Source organism: Pseudophryne corroboree, chromosome 5, assembly GCF_028390025.1.
Source record: "Pseudophryne corroboree isolate aPseCor3 chromosome 5, aPseCor3.hap2, whole genome shotgun sequence".
Lineage (NCBI taxonomy): Eukaryota > Metazoa > Chordata > Amphibia > Anura > Myobatrachidae > Pseudophryne > Pseudophryne corroboree.
In genome coordinates this window covers 120,227,648-120,248,303 of record NC_086448.1, presented here as the reverse complement: position 1 = coordinate 120,248,303, position 20,656 = coordinate 120,227,648, and the positions used below count along the sequence as shown (strand labels likewise).

At 49.6% G+C, this 20,656-nt stretch overlaps 1 protein-coding gene across 2 annotated transcripts in view; it reads right to left on the bottom strand.

Annotated features, from left to right (window-relative positions):
• GPR158 (G protein-coupled receptor 158) overlaps positions 1 to 20,656 on the bottom strand; it is a 490,037-nt gene that overhangs the window by 73,240 nt on the left and 396,141 nt on the right. For both annotated transcript variants that reach the window (XM_063921634.1, XM_063921635.1), the window contains exon 6: positions 6,393 to 6,502. In XM_063921634.1, coding sequence (XP_063777704.1) covers positions 6,393 to 6,502 — 110 coding nt within the window. The remainder of the gene's footprint in view (positions 1 to 6,392; positions 6,503 to 20,656) is intronic.

Below are 20,656 nucleotides of genomic sequence, written 5' to 3'. Positions count from 1 at the left end.
TGCCGGGTTCAACACGTGTTCAACCCGGTAAGCTGTGTAGTGTGAACGGGAGCCGTGTCGAGGCGACACGGCTCCCATTCACAGTGTATGGGAGGGCGGCGCTGGGAGATCAAGTGATCTCCCAACGCCGCCCCTGCCGCGTCACTGCCAATATGCCGGATAGGTGAGCGCTGTGTGAAAGGGGGCAGTAGCACGGGTCGCAGCTGTGTCGGGCAACACGGCTGCGACCCGTGCTACAGTGGAAAAGGGGTATAAGTATTTCTCTGATTCAAGGTGTTACTGAATGAGATGAAGCATAATTCAACCTCCTACTTTCATACACCTGCCCTGCAGCCCAGTACAATACAAATTCAGAATCTTACACACATGAGGGAAGAGTGCCCTGCTCATGAGAGCTTACATGGGGGGAGATGTACTAAGCCTTGGAAAGTGATAAAGTGGAGACAGATAAAGTACCATCCAATCAGCTCCTAACTGCCATGTTACAGGCTGTGTTTGTAAAATGACAGGAGCTGATGGGTTGTTACTGTATCTCTCTCCAAGCATTGATACATATGCCCCCATATGATGAGACAGCAGTCATCTTGGAGCTTTCCTGTTATCTGTCCTCCACTATAAATTTACATACAGATGGAGTCATGCTAGTCATGGCTCCATTTGTGATTAGGTGCGCCCACCTGGGCACGTCTATCGCCACGGGCCTGCAACGGAGACGCGTCCCATTGACTTGAATGGAGAGCATCTCCATCCGCGTGCCCAGACAGAGACGCTCTGAATGGGAGCGTCTCTGTGCACTCCCAGTGTGACTAGGCAGACGGATCGCCTAGTCACGCCTGGAGTGCTCGTTTGCGATGGAGCTGCCTCAGATGAGCGCAGCTCCATCTGTAGGTATGAATCCAACATACTCCTATGAGTGCCCCAACAGCTTTTGTGCTTTAATTTTGCCTTTGCCTAAATGGATTCCACTAGCTGCATTTGCGCACCTGTGTTTGGATTTACAAAGTTCAGTGAATAACAGAAAAAGCGGGCTGACATATAACAGGAGGCAGCGGGCAGGCATTTAACAGGAGGCAGCAGGCAGATAATGGCAGCAGCATGCACATACTGTAACAGTAGGCAGCGGGCAGGCATATAACAGGATGCAGCGGGCAAGCATATAAAAGGAGGCAGCGGGCAGATAATCTCACAAACTGTCATTTAGAGCCATTTACCATGGAGTTGATTAGATGATGACATTGACATTAAAGTCGGTGAAAGACACTTATACTCTAATGTATGTGTTCATCAAACAACTGAAAAGACTACATTACCAAACAACATGCTTGAACGGTTATTCTTGTTTATTTAGGAGGATATTCAATTAGTGCCAAATTTTCCGACAGTCGGAAAATCGGCCCTAATTTGACCTATGTGTATTCAATAGCGGGCACGTTTTTTGATCCATTTTTGCCCATGCCTTTTCGTTTTTTGTTTTTTTGTTGAATCAGCATGGGCGAAAATGGACTGAAGAATGTTGAAATTACCCGCAAATTCGACAAAACGCGTGTATCAGTGGCGAATTCGCTGATCCACGTGGTTTGGGCCCGTGCTGGAGTTTTCGACCAGTCGAAAAAACAGCACGGGCATTGAATAGGTCAAATGTAAATTCAACCAAAAAACGGGCGAAAAATGCTGTTTTTTGACTTGTCGAAAAAATGTCACTAATTGAATTAGTGTGATATTCGCAAATGTGTACAGCACAAGTCCATAGAAAAAGTATGTGTGCGTTCATATGCAGATCTGACACCTGCTCTTCAATGCAAGTGAATGGAAAGGCGTGAAGACGATAACAGACTGCGGGGTCTATTTACTAAGCCTTGGATGGATGGCCTCGTTAAAATGGGCGTGGTTTTGTTAAGATGGGCGTGGTCTCATCTGATCTCATCATCACGGCCACCACAGGATTAAAAAAAAAAAGTCCTCATTTTACACATTACAGCAGGCACGCAACCCCATTTTACACAGCACAGCAGGCAAGTGTCCCCATTTACACATTGCGGCAGGAAAGTGTCCCCATTTTACACATTGCGGCAGGCACGTGCCCCCATTTTGCACAGTACAACAGGCAAGTGTCCCCATTTTACACATTGCAGCAAGCACGTGCCCCCATTTTACACAGTACAACAGGCAAGTGTCCCCATTTTACACATTGCAGCAAGCACGTGCCCCCATTTTACACATTCCGGCAGGCAAGTGTCCGCATTTTACACATTACGGCAGACAGGTGTCCCCATTTTACACACTACGGCAGGCAGGTGTCCCCATTTTACACATTAAGGCAGGCAAGAGTCCCCATTTTACACATTCCGGCAGGCAAGAGTCCCCATTTTACATATTACGGCAGACAGGTGTCCCCATTTTACACAGTACGGCAGGTGGTGGGGGGGGGGGAGGGAGGGAGGGAGAGGGAGGGAGAGGAGCTGACTTACATTTGAAGCGGTTCTTCCCGCTCTTCAGCCGCCTCTCCCTCGTCTGCGCGGCGCCGGCCGGCTTGGCTCCCCCTTCTCCCTCCTCCCGAGTGCCCAGCTCGGGGGCGGGGTTTCGCGGAATGACACGATTGCGTCGTGACGTCATGACGCAAACGTGTCATTCCGCGAAACCCCGCCCCCAGAGCTGGGCACTCGGGAGGAGAGGGGGGCTTCAAAGTGCTTAAGAAATGCCGCGGAGGGTGCCCCATGCGGTTGCACGGCTCGCCCGCCGCAAGAAACGGCACTGGCCAGATACACAAATGCCCCCACTGTGTCAGATATATATTACATTGCCCTCCAGTGCCAGATACAGAAATGCCCCCACAGTGCCAGATATGCTCCCAGTGCCAGATATGCCCCCAGTGCCAGATACAGAAATGTCCCCAGTGCCAGATACACATGTCCCCCCAGTGCAAGATATGCTACCAGTGCCAGATATGCCCCCAGTGCCAGATACAGAGATGCCCCCAGTGCCAGATATGCTCCCAGTGCCAGATATGCCCCCAGTGCCAGATACAGAGATGCCCCCAGTGCCAGATATGCTCCCAGTGCCAGATATGCCCCCAGTGCCAGATACAGAGATGCCCCCAGTGCCAGATATGCTCCCAGTGCCAGATACAGAGATGCCCCCAGTGCCAGATATGCTCCCAGTGCCAGATATGCCCCTAGTGCCAGATACACATGTCCCCCCAGTGCCAGATATGACCCCAGTGCCAGATATGACCCCAGTGCCAGATACACATGTCCCCGCAGTACCAGATATCATCCCAGTGCCAGATATGCCCCCAGTGCCAGGTACACATGCCCCCCCTTCCCCTGCTGCTCACCGCTGCTGCTGTGCTGTCCTGTGTGTGAGGGGAGGAGAGCGCAGCGGGCGCCTCTCCTGCCCCTCAGTTTCCGGCAGCAGTGTGGGTCTCTACCTTCAATTCAGCGCCGATCCGCAAGCTCTGATTGGCTCATGGGCCGGCGCTGAATTGAAGACACTGAGGGTCAGGAGAGGCGCACGCTGCGCTTTCCTCCCCACATGCAGCGGCAGTGAGCAGCGGAGGGAGGGAGCGGCGGCCCGTCAGTGTGGGTACGGTGTACCCACGGCTAAATTCTTAAGGGTATGCCGTACCCACCCGTACCCGCCCACTTGCACCCCTGGTCCCTGGTCCATGACATGGTAAGGATAATTGTTATGCCTATCCCAAGTGTGTTTAAATAGCTCTACTAGGCTTGTGGACACTGTCAGTATATATAATAGTGCCTTTCAGTTGAGATGTAAAATATATATGATTTGTACAGTACATGTATGTGATACTGCCTGGAAATCTGTTGTGGTACAGTATAGAAGATCTACAGTGTCTAGGTAGAGACTGTCACTAGGACGAAATCATATGGTCTACATGTATTAGATCGACGAGGTCAAACGGTCAACCGGGACAAAAGGTCAATGGGTAAAAGGTAGACAGTGGATAAGTTTGACAGGTACAAAAGGTCCACAGGGTCAAGAGGTCAATATTGACAATGATTGACACTTATGGTTTTGTAGTTCTTCCAGCTGTTCTTTTGTATGTTTCATCATATGTGACCACAATCAGGGGAACTGTGTATCCTCGGAGGCTTGCTTCATTTGCCACAATTCAGGCAAGGTTACTATTCCCAGTTGTAGTCCATGTGGATAGTAAATCAAGCAAAAGTTGGGAAAAGATATAAACCAAAAAACACAAAAAAACTTGTGTCGACCATTTGTGTGTCAACCATTGTCATGTCGACATTTTGAACCTGTCGATCTTAATGCATATCAACCTTTCATCTGCTGACCTTTTGTACCTGTCAACCTTTTGTACCTGTCGACCAGTAGCGGATCTTGCCATGGGCAAGCAGGACTTGTGCCAGGGGCGCTGTTGCCCCGAGGGCGCCGCTGCCATCCCAAGGGCGCCACCACCATGGCAAGATCCACTACTGGTGACGTCATCGCGCACCCGCACAGCATTGTGGGAGCAGCCATAGACGCTAGAGGTCATAATTGACCTCTAGTGTCTATGCGATGCTATGGGAGAGAAGTCATGACGTCTCTCCCATAGATCCAAGGAGCGGCGCCAGAAGCCGGAGACGGAGGGCAGCAGCGGTCGGGAAGCAGGAACGGGGGTGGTGAGTATTTATTTATTTATGTAAGCGACACAGCTACAGGGGGCAGAGTACTGGGTGCACAACTACTGAGGGCACAGCTACAGGGGGCACAACCACTGAGGACACAGTACTGAGGGCACAACTACTGAGGGCACAGCTACAGGGGGCACAGTACTGGGGGCACAACTACTGAGGGCACAGCTACACAGGGGGCACAGTATTGGGGGCACAACTACTGAGGGCACAGTACTGGGGGCACAACTACTGAGGCCACAGCTACAGGGGGCACAGTACTGGGGGCACAACTACTGAGGGCACAGATACAGGGGGTACAGTACTGGGGGCACAACTACTGAGGGCGCAGCTACAGGGGGCACACTACTGGGGACACAACTACTGAGGGCACAGTACTGGGGGCACAGCTACAGGGAGCACAGTACTGGGGGCACAACCACTGAGGGCACAGCTACAGGGGGCATAACTGACCACGCCCCTTCCCCATGAAGCCACGCCCTCTTTTTTGCTCCACACCGTAGGCGCACACTAACCCTGTTTTGGTTGTCGGGGGAGGGGGTCGCCGGGCGCCAAAGGAAACTCTCGCCCTGGGCACCACAAGGTCTACAATCGGCCCTGCTGTCGACCTAATGCATATCGACCTATCATCTGGATGGGTTAAGGCCGCGTTACTGGTGGTCGTGATCCCGGCGTCAAGCATCCCGATGCTGGGATCCCGGCCGCAGAATTCAGTACCATGCTTTTGGATTGTTGGAGGAAACTGATGCACCCGGAGGGGAGAACCCATGCAAGTACATGGAGAACATACAAACTCCAAACAGTTGGGGTTGTAGTGGAAATTTAACTGATGACCTCAGTGCTGTGAGGCAGTAATGCTAACCATTACACCATCCTTAGTTTATTGTTGCAAACATTGTGGAGATGAAACAATGAAAATATACTGTATATACAGTAAGTGTTCATTTTAATAATTTTTGCTATTCCTAAAAAATGTGTTTTATCTAATGAAAAAAATATGGTCCTGATTCAGTGTCACACATAATGTAATTGAAATTACATTATGAATGATTTCTGAGATCAGAAGGGATGTGGCAATATCAGCTGATATACTGAGTCTATGCCTCTATGCCAGCCCTCGTCTATGCCAACCCTCCCCTCGCGAGAACAGTTGTCATCACAAGCATCACGGTTGGCACCAGACCCATCCTAGGAGCAGGAGATCAAAATGAAATCAGTTGGCTCTCTACAAACATTGACCTCCCAATAGCACACATCTGTGTCTACACACCCATAACACATTGTCGGTAAACTTGTTCTTGGTATGAACACCCCACTGCCACCCAGTAATTCCTATCCAGCCCTATGTGAGAAATAATATGTGGCCAACTAACTTGGAACGCTCATAAGTATGGCTCACATGCGCAGTTTTCTGATAAATGCTCGCTGTGTTCACATTTGGAATTTCAAGCAACTCAGAATGAGGCCACTGTTCAGAAAACCCAATGCTGACCTCATGGCTGATCCCATGCAAGTTCTATTGTCCATAGTGGATGTCTAAGTTTTTTGAGCTAGAAGAGTCTACTGGAATGCCGCAGTGGTAGACTGCACCATGGACACAAGTGATAGGGGAAGAAAAGAAAATCAGCAGGGGGTGGGGAGTAGATGACGCTGGTCCTCTGAGTGGTAAAATATTACCTTTAAATAGTATTCCAAATGTCAATTGTTATGAGTTATCTAGTTAACAAAAGAGTATACCTGTACAGCTTCAGTGTCACTGTTCCGTAGACAGTAGCGTAGCCCAAGAGACGAACCCATCTGAGGAGAATGCATCGGAATGTGCTTGGTTCAAAGTATAAGATAACAACCTGTAGAAGAGACTCACATTAGCCAACATTCTGTAGTTTACGTTGGAAAGTCACATCCATAGCCATCTGAATTAATAGAACATAAAAGAACCAGCTTTTAAATGACCTTTCATCCCAGTGCATTGCTCAGAAAGGATTTACAAACTAATGATGTGATTCCTAGTTCTCTAAGATCTATGCTATTATTTATTATCATGAACATACTGTAATGAGGGGCTATTAGCCAGTCATCTGTAACTTGACTGCGCTATGTATCCTTTAGATGTTAATACTATTTATCAGCTTCTCTCTTTCATCATGTCACAAAATTATAAACTGTAATCTAGAAGTAAAAGGCTCACAAGACAGTGTATGAAGGATCATCTTGGGGTTTTTGTTTTTTTCGTCTTATGGGGGAAAAGTAGAAAGATGTATTCCTTAACTACAGTATAATCTCTACGGAGGAGATGGATTGCAATTCATTCAGTGGGAAGGCTGCAGTTGTGCTGGGATGGCAGATGGTTAGAATAAGAAGGCAGGTGAAGGTTGAAGAATGAATTAATGTGCAAGGTAGTACAGACAACAGGAAGTGGTAAAGGGAGACTGGGGAAGAGCAGGGTAGGGGATCAAATAGAATTAGAATTTGAAATATTAAATGTATGGGAACATTTGCTTCCAGAATTAAATAGGTGATCTAGGATTAATGATGTTGGAAGAACGTTATGATTTATTAGTTATACTGTAGCTAAGGCCTGACACAATGAAAATCTTATCTGGGAACTGAATCAGGATGAATACAGCATGTTTAGGAAGGATAGTTTGTCTATAAAATGTAAAAATAATATGTAAAACCTGTATGCTTTCAAGCTGTTAAATAAAACCACAGAGACCCAAATGGAAAATGTTTATAAACTATATATTGTTGTAAGCACATTGCGCTTATCAAGAAAACTCTAAGGATATAAGGAAACAGGATGTGGTTTAATTAAAACAGCATTATAGGTCATTGGGGAGTGGGAACATTTCAGTGATTAAAACTAGAATGGGATGAAATACAAAGAATGCAGCAAAATATGTCTGAGAAACAGAAATCAGAAAGCTGAATAATTAATTGCTGGTGACAGTAAGCTTAATGACAAATGTTTTTAAAGCACAGTACATAAACAGCAGACACATAAAGCTCATAATACTGGACCGATTATTGGCAAGCTAGGAAATATACAGTAATCGAAGAAGATAAAGAGAAAGGGGTTTTTGTTATCTGAATTCCAATAAAGGATGCAGTTAAAATGCTGGCTGTCAGGATCCCGGCGTTTAGGAGACCGACGCTGGAATCGCGACAGCTGGTGAAATGCCGACAGATTAAATCCTGAACGCCGCCCGATATACCCACTCGGTTGGAGGGTCCATGCCACCAACTGAGTGGGAAAAGAACCTGTGGATGAGTGAAGCGAGCCACTGGGCCCGAATCTAGGCGAGTGCAGCGAGCCCATGAGGGGACTCGCTGCCGGGATTCCAGCTGACAGGATGTCGCTGTCGGTATACTGACAGCCGGCATCCTGTCTGCTGGTAAATCTTACCAAACCCGCAAATAGGTTATGTACGTCATAAAATGTTACTTTATGCAGTTACGTCATAGCAAAATGACTACAGATAAAGCACCTGACCTAGGTTGCATTCACCCATGGGTGATGAAGGACCTTACAGCCTAATTCATGTTTATATGCAAATACAATTGCGATAGTGATTTTCTAGGCTACATAATTGCTAATGTTAGCAGGTGAAGCTGACGCCCAGAAATGAAAAGAGACGTCCAACGAAGACTCATTCGTAATTAGCAGCCTATACACAAATACGTGGAAATCAAAGCTAAAGGTAGGTCTATGGCTACGCAGACTGGACACAGCGGTAGCGCAGCAGGCACATCATTTTTGCACATAGAAGTTTACAGCTGATGGCAGATACACGCCCTGAAAACGGCCATGACACACCTGCATTTACCCAACCACTCCCAGTATTCTTTCTCTTAACACCTCCAAACGGCCACTTCCTGTCAATCACTATTCCTTGAAATCCTAATTGTGAGCGGGATTGCAGCAGAACCTTGGCACTTGCACATTGCATTCGCAGCACATGCACAATTTGCCCATATTTGCCCATTGCTTGCAAACATGAATAAGCAGCCAAGTTCAATAATTGATAAAGCTCTTACAGTGTATTTACAGACTCCATGGCCAGGATGTAACAAATTCCGAATTCGGCAGCCATCCAGGAAGTTTTTTTAAAGGGTCAATCATGTACAAGGCTAAACCATGCCTTCTAAATGATTGCTTCTTTAAAAAAAGTCTGAATTTGGCCGGCATCCCGCTCGGCCGCCAAACTTTTACTTCATTACATCCTGGCCCATAGTTAGATCAGTTCCTCAAGAATGGGGTCTCTAGGTCGACAGTAACTAGGTCGACAATGTTTAGGTTGACCACTATTGGTCGACAGTAACTAGGTCGACATGGTGTCAAGGTCGACAGGGTCTCTAGGTCGACATGTTCTAGGTCAACAGGTCAAAAGGTCGACATGAGGTTTTTAAAAAAAACAAAAACTTTTTTATAGTTAACGATCCACGTGGACTACAATTGCAATTACAAACCGTTCCGTAACCTGTGCCGAGCGCAGCGGTAGCGGAGCGAGGCACCTTGCCAGAAGACGTGCACTAATTGCGGTTCCCGGTCACTGTATGGAGAAAACAACACCGAAAAAACATTAAAAACTCATGTCGACCTTTTGACCTGTCGATCTAGACAATGTAGACCTAGAGACCCTGTCAACATAGCATCCCTGTCAACCTAGCTACTGTTGACCATTAGTGGTCGACCCAAACATGGTCGACCTAGACACTGTCGACCCTTTGAACCACACCCCTCAAGAATAGTGGAAAGCAAAGACAATGTCAATCTTAAAGGGAACCTACTGTAACAGGAAAAATGAAATGATAAACTTGGGCGTATGACTTCAATCATAGGTCAATTATTTGACAATAGTCTGGATGATGTTATTCTGGAATTTACTGTAAAAAATATTACAATTTAAATTGATATAACAGCAGAATTTCACAAAGCATCTGTCATGCCTGATGAGTCATTATTTACAGAAGAACACATCTTAAATGTGATACAGACAAAGGCACCGTAGGAACACAGAGCTGGAGAGAGTACACAGGTTACAACCTCAATATCAAAGATTAAATTATAGAGGTTAAGAAAGATATAATTACTTTGGACAAAAGACACCGTACTGTTATATGTCAGTCAATATGTATACATTTTTGCAAGGTCAATATTCTTCTTCTAAAGGAGCAGAGTACAAGGGGTTGTCAATTGCAAATTAAGTAAATAATTCACCATCAGCATAGTAACAGTTATTTACTGTAAAACACAGTATTTCATTTTTGGAAGCAGTAGACAATTTGCTTTTCCCTGTGTGACCAAACTGACAGCTGTAATTCTGGGGGGTTCATTTTACCTCCTTCAGGATAAACACAATTAGGATTTAGGAACCGTTGACCTCAGTAAACCTCTGCTCATTGCCAATCGTATTACTTCAATATGATTGGAGAGGGAAACGGTTTTGGAAAAATCCAGATTACAGTTCTATGTATAATTGTACAGGTTACGTTAAAATAATGTTTTCAAATAACAATCCCAGTTTAAATAAAATATAATACAGAGTGTAATGTTTAAGAAAATGGAATTTCGCTATTTTAGTTTGACATATACCACCGCAAGCTATTATACATTTTAAATTACATGCTAAATATAAAGTGTCCCTTTAGGACATTGTTTTAAATCTTTAAACCATTTAAAATAATGTGTTTTCCTTATAAAGATTATGATCCCAATCTAGCTTTATAGACGTTGTTAATTTGCACTTATGTATGACTGATATAAAACAAAAGCTTTAATGAGTCAGTCATGTGTTCTTGCAGTACAATCTAAAAACAGTTATACCCTTTTTCCACTACCTTTAAAAACACTGGTAAATGTGTGGGGGCGCGCATTTACCCGTGTTTTTCCCTAGTGGAAACGCCCCCCCCCCCCCCCCCGGCAAATTCCCGGATCAAGTGTTCAACCCGGTAAGCTGTGTAGTGTGAACGGGAGCCGTGTCGAGGCGACACGGCTCCCGCTCACAGTGAATGGAAGGGCGGCGCTGGGAGATTATGTGATCTCCCAGCGCCGCCCCTGCCGCGCCAGCAGCAGCGTCACCAACCCAGCAATATGCCGGGTTGGTGAGCGCTGTGGGAAAGGGGGCTGTAGCACGTGTCGCAGCCGTGTCAGGCTCCCGGCTGCGACCCGTGCTACAGGTGGAAAAGGGGTATTATTCTCGGTATCCGTTCAGATGGTCGACCATGTTATGGTCGACATGCAAGGGGACGCGGTGCACTAATTGGGGTTCCCCGTCACTTTACGCAAAAAACGTCACCATTTTTTTTTTAAAAACCCTCATGTCGACCTTTTCATGTGTCGACCTTTCACGTGCCGACCATTTTCATGTGTCGACCATGTGTCCATGTTGACCATTTCAATGTCGACCAATAGTGGTCGAACTAATGACTGTCGACCATAACATGGTCGACCATTCATACCGGAACCATTATTCTCAATAGAGCTTTACAAGGTACAAAATAGGAGTAACAGTGAATTATTGCACAGTGCAAATAAGATAAGGAGAGAGAATTGACAGCATAGGAAAGGAATGAGTTAAACATCTTGTGAGGGGTGGACCTAGCTGGAAGGAAAGTACAGCCCTTGGGAAAAGGTATATATAGGGAAGTATATAGTTAGTATATATAGGGAAGGATAGGCCATTTTGTTTCTCTCTTGTTGGTGAAATTGCCTTGTGTAGTGGGTGAGTGCTGCAGTGCAGAGTCTCCCCCATTTTTTATTGCATTTTCTTCCTGCATCTTAAATAAACCTCTACTATGGCTTCCCGCCCTCGTCGTTCCGCCGGGACCCCAGCCCGCTACCGCGTGTCTAGCGGTGGGGCTGGACCCATGGACGAGGTGGCTGGGGCCGCCACTGGTTCGGGGCATCCCCTGGGGCCGCCACTGGTTCGGGAAGGTACTCGGGCCGGCGTTCCGGGTCAGCCTTGCAGCTTGAGGCCAGGGCGGCTTTGCCGGCCGGGCGCGGGCGGCGGGGTGGGCCAGTGGTCCTGTCAGGTCGCTCGGAGGTGGTAAGGCAGCAGCCCTCACCTCCGAGCGCTGCGGAGGAGACATCCGGGTCGGGTGCACGCGGGCGCGCGCAGGCGCGCCGTGCCGGGCGCCCGTCCATGGAGCCGCACTCGGCTCTGACTACTCCCCCCTTGCCGAGGCCGACTGGAGGTGCCAGGCGGGGGGGGGGAGGCCGGGCGGGAGCCGTTGGTGAGCCGAGCGAGGCCTGTCGCGGGTCCTCGCTCGGCGGTGGCTACGGAGGTTTCGGCCGGGAGATCGCGGGCGGGAAGCAGTGGGACGCGCGCACAATGTGCACGCGTGCCCACGCTCGCCTCCGGCGGCGTCGCTCGCGCACGTGTGCGCGCAGCGGCGCCGCAGTCCTCCTTGTCTCCCCAGCCCTCTCCCCTACAGCCGGAGCCCGGCGAGGGGCGGGGGGGAGGAGGAGGGGCAGTGATCAGCCAGGTAATGGCAGGGAGGCACAAGCAGGAGAGCTCTCCCGACGCGGGGCCCCCCCAGTAGGCGGAGGTAGCTCCGGCCGGCGGGGGAGGGGTGCCCGCAGGGAGGAGGACAGCCTTGGCAGCGTTGGCCCCGAAGGGCAGGGGCTGGGAGACGGCAGTGATGGGTGGGAGAACGGGCCACGGGATCTCAGGGACGCTGGCGGTTCCCCACCGGGCCGATCTGGGCGCCGGACAGCGGGGCCCCGTGTGACAACTTCTCGGCTCCGGGCGGATCGGGACACGCCGACGCCGGCCCGGGTACCCACGGGAGACGGCGCCGCGTCTTGGGGTGGTCCTGACCCTCCCGGAACGCTGGCGTCGGCCCTGGCCATGGTGGCGGCGGCCCCGGAACTGGCGAACAGTTCCGGCGCGCCGGCGGCGGCTGGCGGTTCCGATATGCGCGCAATGTCAGCAGCCCAGCGGGTTGCTCGCGCCTGCCGGGAGCTAGGAGTGGCCGCGTCGCAACTCCATCAGCAGCCCGGACGGGGCGAGTGGGAGCGGTTAATGGTGACGCCTGCCCCCTGGGTTGATAGTCGCGCGCCGCCTCTGCTGTCTGGGTCCTCTGTTCCTCTTTCTTCTACAGGTGAGCGCGAAATACATGGGGATGACGGGGTCGGAAGATGAGGATGTCGGTTTTGCCACGCCGGAAGATTCCGGGTCTGAGCAGTCGACGGCATCAGGTGAGGTGGGGCATTCGGGGTCGGGCTCTTGCACGCGCTCAAGTTCCCGCAGCTCTTCCTCTTCTTCTTCTCTGTCGTCGCAAGCGTCCGAAGTCAGTAGCACGACTAGGGCAAAGAAACGCGCGACGAAATTCGCCAAGATGGCCGCGGGGCAGCAGGAGAGGCGGAAGAGGCGTAGGCGGCTTAGCGAGGACGCTCGCAGGGCCAAGAAGTGACGTGATCTGCCCGGGGTAGTCCGCTGCGAGTATACTGCCGTGATGCGGGGGCTGAGGGACAGCTGCCGGAGGAAGATTCGCAGGGGGGACTACGTCGATGTGTTCGTCTTGACTAAGGACGCAAAGAAGGACTTTAAGTCGGTGGCAGCAAAGAAGGGCATGCCTTTCGTTCCTTCGACAACTGGCTGGCCGGTTTTTGGGTCTTCGCGGCTTGTTACCTAGAGGATAGGCCGGACGAGCACATGAATATCATTCGGTACCTGCATCTCGTACATGATATGCAACGCACGTCGTCGGGCACTGAATGGCGTAGATATGACGAAGAGTTCCGGGAGAAGCAGGATGGGTTACAGGTGATGGACTTTGGGTTCAAGGACGTGGAAGTCTGGCTCAAGGTCACTCGGGCGTCGCAACAGGGTAAGGAGCCCCGGAACGCGGGGGCGGACGGGCACCGTGCGGGGTCATCCGCCCAAGGGCCCAGCGCGGACGGCGGATCGGCCAGGCCAGGTAGGTCGGCCGTCCGCACAGGGGGACAGGCCGCCGCAAAGGGAAAATGCTTTGCGTTTAATAACGCGGCATGTTCCTTCGGCAAGCAGTGTCGGTTTCGACACTCATGCCTACAGTGTGGCGGTTCCCACCCGGCCTCCTCCTGCTTCAAAGGTAGTCGTCAAGGTACCCGGGGTAAGCAAACTTACCCAAGATCGGCAGCAAGCGGGAGCGCTCCGCAGAGCGCCAACGCCAATTAATTTGGATACGATGGGCAAGTGGTTGGATTGGTATCCAAATAGGGCCGACGCGTTATTTTTGTTTTCGGGTTTTCGTTTTGGTTTTCGTTTGCCTGTTGCGAGCGAGGTGTCGGTTAGGGCCCAGCGGAACCTCCAGTCTGCCCGAGCCTTGCCGTTGGTGCTGCGGGAGAAGGTAGATAAAGAGGTCAGGTTGGGCAGGATGGAGGGACCGTTTCCCTCACCCCCGGTGGAAGGCTTGGTCATCTCCCCAGTGGGGGTGGTTCCCAAGAAGACTCCAGGCGCTTTTAGGCTTATCCAGCATCTTTCTTACCCGTCGGGGGCGTCGGTCAATGACGCGATACCGCCGGCTCATTGCTCGGTGGTGTATCAGTCGTTTGACGAGGCGTTGGAGATGGTCCGCACTTACGGGGCCGGGGCCCTCATGGCTAAGATCGATGTTGAGTCCGCTTTTCGGTTGCTGCCGTTACATTCGGACTCATTCCGCTTTATGGGTTTCCGGATTGGAACGGAATATTTCATCGACAAGTGTTTGCCGATGGGATGTTCCGTTTCATGCTCATATTTCGAACGGTTTAGCACATTTTTACATTGGTGCGTGGAGTCTTCGTCAGGAGGTCACGGGGTCGCCCATTACCTCGATGACTTCCTGTGTACGGGGCCAGCAAATTCGCCGCGATGCGGCGACTTGCTTTTCAGCATCCAAGCTCTGTTTTGCCACTTCGGCGTACCTGTGGCCAAGGATAAAACAGAGGGACCGGTCTCCTGTCTGTCATTTTTGGGGATCGAGATTGACACGGTGACGGGATCGTGTCGACTGCCTCGAGACAAGGTGGTGAAGCTCCGCGACGCTATTTGCCGGTTTGAGGGGTCGCGTAAAGTCAAACTGCGGCAGGCGCAATCCTTGCTGGGCATGTTGAACTTTGCTTGTCGGGTAATCCCGATGGGCAGGGTTTTCTGCCGGAAGCTAGAGAGGGCGACGGCGGGGTGTGCCAGACCACACCATTTCGTGCGCTTGTCCGCTGAGATTAAGAGGGATTTGGCCGTATGGGCCTCGTTCCTGGAGGACTTCAACGGAGTGTGTATATGGCAGGCCCCAACGGTCGACAGCGCTAGGTTGCAGCTGTTCACCGACGCGGCGGGGGCCTCCGGATTCGGTTGCTATCTGAAGGGATCTTGGTGCGCGGCCTCATGGCCGGCGGAATGGCATCGTGAGGGTTTGACGAAGGACCTCTTGCTTCTGGAGCTTTTCCCCATTATGGTGGCGCTGGAGGTCTGGGGCGAGCGTCTGGCTAATCGTAGCATCTTGTTTAGATGTGACAATCTGGGCGTGGTGCATGCGATAAACAACCAGATGGCAAAGTCGCTAGTGGTTCTAAGGGTGCTGGGGCAGTTGCTATTGATATGCCTACGTAGGAACGTGTGGTTTCGCGCGCAGCATGTCCCTGGGCTGGAGAATGGAATTGCCGACGCATTGTCACGTGGGCAGTGGGAAAGGTTTTGCTTGTTGGCTCCCGAGGCCGACGAGCAAGGTTTTCATTGTCCCGGTTATGTCTGGCAGGTGATCGGGCCGGACTGGAGGGTCTAGCGTTGAGGTCAGTCGCGCCAACCACGCTTAAGGCTTACGGACAAGCTTGGAGCGAGTGGGAGGAGTTTGTTCGAGGACATCATCAACAAGGTAAAGCGGGCATCGGATGATGCTTTCTTTTATTTGGCTGCTGTATGTTTCGGGTAGGTCCAGGGCGGTGGTATCCCGGTACTTGGCGGGCATTTAGATCTTCAGTAAAATTAAGGGCGTCCCCGACGCGACGAAAAGTGGGGTTCTGCTGAAGGCAATGAAAGGATGGGCGCGCGTCGCGCCAACGCCGCCTGACAGGAGGCGGCCCATTGATGCGGCCTTGCTGCCGGCTGTCATCGGGGCGGTTGGAGGTATCGCGTCGTCCTTGTTTGAGTCGCTGCTGTTTAGTTTGGCATTCTCAATGGCTTACCACGGAGCCTTTAGGGTTTCAGAATTGGTAGCACCTTCTAAGCGAGCAGAAGCGCGCATGCTCGTTGGGGACGTGGTGGTGGGTGAGAGGTCCTTGCTATGCAGATTGCGCCGCTCTAAGACGGACCAAGTGGGGAGAGGTCGATGGGTCACGTTGGTTCCGGCGCTGGAGGAGGGCATCTGCCCAGTACGATTGGCAGTGCAATATGAGGCAGTACGGCCCGAATGTCGGGGGTCGTGGCTGCTGCACTATGACGGGCTGCCAGTGACGAAATATCAATTTTGTTGGATGTTGAGTCGTTGTCTGGCGAGTTTGGGCCTTCCACCCGCTGCTTTCGGGACACATTCCTTCCGCATAGGGGCTGCTACGTCGGCTGCGACGGCAGGATTTTCAAGGGCTGAAATCCAGGCGGTGGGGCGATGGAAGTCGTCAAGTTACAGACGGTATATTCGCCCCGTTGCTTGAGATGTTGGCTCGCGCGAGGTATTTTGTTATATTACAGTTGTTATAATCATGTTGTTACAGTTCTGTATGTTCTGGTGTTGTAAGTTTGTTTGTTTGCCCGTTTTATCCTACTCAGGGATTAGCCACTCGCCGCTGCTAACGTGAGCCGGCAGCGGGGGTCTGGAGTTATTTTGCGATTTTTGGCCTGACTTGACGGACTGAATTCTAATCCACAATTCGGCTAATCTGTTCTAATCAAAGTCCCTCAGCAGGTTTTTACGCTTTCACCTCCAGCTGAGTTCTTACATGTTTTACCCCTTTTTTACCCCCCCCCCCCGTTTATTTTCTTATTTTTGTTTTAATCTTTCCCATTTGTGTGTTCATGTTCTGCTTCAAATTGGCTGGAAGCTCGTGCAGATCGGCTAGGCCGTGACTTCTGCAATATACGGAAACAAAAAATTTTCTTTTTGGCAGATCCTTCAGGTTAACGCATTTACTAACAATGGTATAGATATTTAGTAACCAATTTTACCCCCCTTTCCTCCTCTTCGGGTTGGTTTGCTGATGACTTGACCGTTTGGGTGGTTGGCCACTCGTATGTTTTTTGGGCCGCAAAGTTTTTAGCCTCGGAGGGGGCTCAGCTGTTTCCTAGGGCTCAGGGAGTTAGATGGCTTGGTTGGCGAGGAATGATGTGGAAAGATCTGAGGATTAGACTAGTCAGTCAGGCCAGCAAGCATGGAGTCCCTAGAGTACTGGTTGTCCATCTAGGTGGCAACGACCTAGGGAAGAGGACATCTTTGGAGCTGCGGTGGGCCATGATACAGGATCTGGCCAGTGTGGCCGCAGCATGGACCAATTGTGCATTGGTTTTCTCCCTGATGGTGCCAAGGTTGAGTTGGCGAGGGGTGGCGGATGGTCGCCTGATGGATGAGGCCAGAAAGAAGGTGAATGGGGCGGTGGCGAAGTGGGTGCTGTCCCACGGAGGCAAGGTAGTTCGCCACCCTAGGATTCGGTTCCGAGACAGTCACCTTTTTCGGCCTGATGGTGTGCATCTATCCAATGAGGGGATGATGCTTTTCCTGGAGGATCTGTTCCTAGTGTTGCAGGAGTTAGGGTGAGGTTATGGTGGCGGTGCGAAGACTCTGGGGAGGAGTCTTTCGCTGTTGGCGGAAAAGAACGGCAGTTTGTAGTTGTATGGTAAGCTGTAGTGATTTACAGTTTGATGTGGTTTAGGTGCACTCACCTCCATCGACTTATTGGCCGCTCGACCACCCGACCGGGAGGCAGCGGCAGGGCACCCATCAGGGTGGGCAGTCACTGTGGGGGTTGAGCTAGCACCTATTACCAATTTTGATAGTTTGTAGTTAAATTAGGATGGTTTTGATTTTAGCATTTTAAGGTTAGCGTCAGTTTAATAGAGTCGTTCTTTTTTCTGCCACCATATGCCCGCTGAATCGGCATCTTAACAAAGTTTTCATTTACAGGTTTGCTATGGTTAGGGTCAAATAAATAGCTAGCAATTTTTCTGCCAAATTCAAGTCTCCGTGTCTTTATTTCTTGGTATTAGAGGTAACGAATGCTTTACTTAGAATGAAGGGGTCCACCGAATGTCACTAGGATGTTTAGGAGAGAGAATTGACAGCATAGGAAAGGAATGAGTTAAACATCTTGTGAGGGGTGGACCTAGCTGGAAGGAAAGTACAGCCCTTGGGAAAAGGGGAGGGTTAGTATATATAGGGAAGGATAGGCCATTTTGTTTCTCTCTTGTTGGTGAAATTGCCTTCCCGCCCTCCCGCCCTGTTGGTAGAGGTTCTGGCACGGAGTGCCTTGGCATTGAATTGTTGGCTGGTTTTATCGTTGGCTATTTATTGGCGGAAAAGAACGGCAGTTTGTAGTTGTATGGTAAGCTGTAGTGATCAGTTTGATGTGGTTTAGGTGCACTCACCTCCATCGACTTATTGGCCGCTCGACCACCCGACCGGGAGGCAGCGGCAGGGCACCCATCAGGGTGGGTAGTCACTGTGGGGGTTGAGCTAGCACCTATTACCATTTTTGATAGTTTGTAGTTAAATTAGGATGGTTTTGATTTTAGCATTTTAAGGTTAGCTTCAGTTTAATAGAGCCGTTCTTTTTTCTGCCACCATATGCCGGCTGAATCGGCATCTTAACAAAGTTTTCATTTACAGGTTTGCTATGGTTAGGGTCAAATAAATAGCTAGCAATTTTTCTGCCAAATTCAAGTCTCCGTGTCTTTATTTCTTGGTATTAGAGGTAACGAATGCTTTACTTAGAATGAAGGGGTCCACCGAATGTCACTAGGATGTTTAGAGGTAAAAAATATGGGGGGGGAATGTAATAGGGTGTGAAAATCAGGAAGTGAGACATTTTGTGAGAGTTCTGTTTTTTGTTTTGTTTTTTTTGAAGTGGCAATCATTTACATGGCAAAATCCAGCTGGTTTTGCCATGTAAATGATTGCCACTTTAAAAAAACAAAAAAATCTCTTGTTTCCTTATTCTTACACCCTATTACATTCCCCCCATGTTTTGTAAGCAAGTGTAAGACTGACAGATGATATACAGTACATGACCTGCCCACATTACATTTTTGCTCAATTTGTGGTGATTAAACATGAGAAACGCGTCAAAGGAAAAATGATAAAACTATAGTAGCATACAAAATGTTAAAGGGATTTTCACTTTCAGCTAATGCTAATTTCAAGGTACTGTAAATTTGCTTATGTTTATTGCTCTTGAGAGCAGGGGTCTATTTACTAAGCCTTGGGTGGAGATAAAGTCGCTGGAGATAAAGCACCAGCCAATCAGCTCCTAACTGCTATGCCACAGGCTGTGTTTGAAAAATGACAATTAGGAGCCGATTGGCTGGTACTTTATCTCCACCGACTTTATCTCCATCCAAGGCTTAGTAAATAGACAGTACTCTGCAATATCATACCAACTTCAACATTTGACTAATATCACAGTGCATGTTTGCCAGAAATATATATGAAACCAGAAAAAAATCTTAATACATAGGCACTCATTCAGCTTGCAACACAGAATTACAAAAATAGCAATAGAGCAATTTTTGTAATTCTGCGCATATGCCACCGCTGCACAACACATGCACAATCAAAGTGTTGTCGCATCCTGCAAGGATGCAACAGCATGCTACAGCACCTTGATTGACAGCAGTGGGCATGGGGGGGGGGGGGGGGGTGTTACGGCGTTACGGGTCCATGGTGGCAAAAACGGAGGTGGACCATTTTTGAGGCAGCTGCGCGACGCTACGCACAGCCATTCCGACAAAGAACATGGCGGCGGTGCACCTGTCTTCATAACCAGGCTGCGAAGGCAGGGGTCATCCACAGTTGCTGGAACCGCAATCTAACTGCGTCGCAATCCCCATCATGCGAAAGAAACGGTTGCAGATTCTGCTTTTTAGCAGAATCGGCAATCCAACCTGAAGTTTGGTGATAAAAGAGGTCAGATAATGTTATTGGCTTATGTGTGCAATCATTCTGTGAGGATACCAACCTGGTGAAATGACAACAGAAGTCACATAGTCACATATCATGAGCTTTGGCCAGCCTTGTGCCTGTAAATATAACAGTGGTCCAGTCACTGCACTCTCAGGTACAGCTGCAGCAGAGTTTCCCAGACTCCGCCATTACCGTTCAGGTCAGATATAAGGATAATCATGCTTAAGTCCAGATACTGTAGTTAAATCAAATTGACTGAGGTACTAGCAGTCACCTGTGCTCATGCATGGATATCCTGAAAACCTGGGCAGATTTGGCGGAGTTTGGGAAACTGACAGGAACGTTCAGTGTGATATTTCATGTTGCAGGGCTTTGTAGACCTGTGACATTTTGCATTACCGTGCATTTAATGAAACCAGAAATGAGCTTGGACATATCTGCAGACTTGTGGTTTTACTTTGACATATATTAATAACACATCTCCTGTGCTCTAGATATTAGCAGGACAATATTCTAGATTGGATATTCAGCTGCAGGCTAAAAGCTATCTGCTTCATGTACAATGTGCTGAATATACGCTCCATGCTCAGGCTGAGCTGAATGAAGTACAGGTGGCAAATTTAGTGATAAGACAAATGCTGAGCAATACGGGATAATTAGCCCAATGGCACGGCGTCTGTGGTGCTAAAATGACCCACATGCCTGATAATAATCCCGCTACATTTATTCAAATCATTATTGGACATGTTGGAAAATGTAGGGCCTAATTCAGACCTGATCGCTGCTGTGCGCTTCCGCACAGCAGCCGATCAGGACTGAACTGCGCATGTGCCGTCGCCGCAGTGCACCGGCGCATGCCAGACAGCCGATGGCCATCTCAGCCCAGTGATCGCCTCTGCCTGATTGACAGGCAGAGGAGGTCGCTGGGT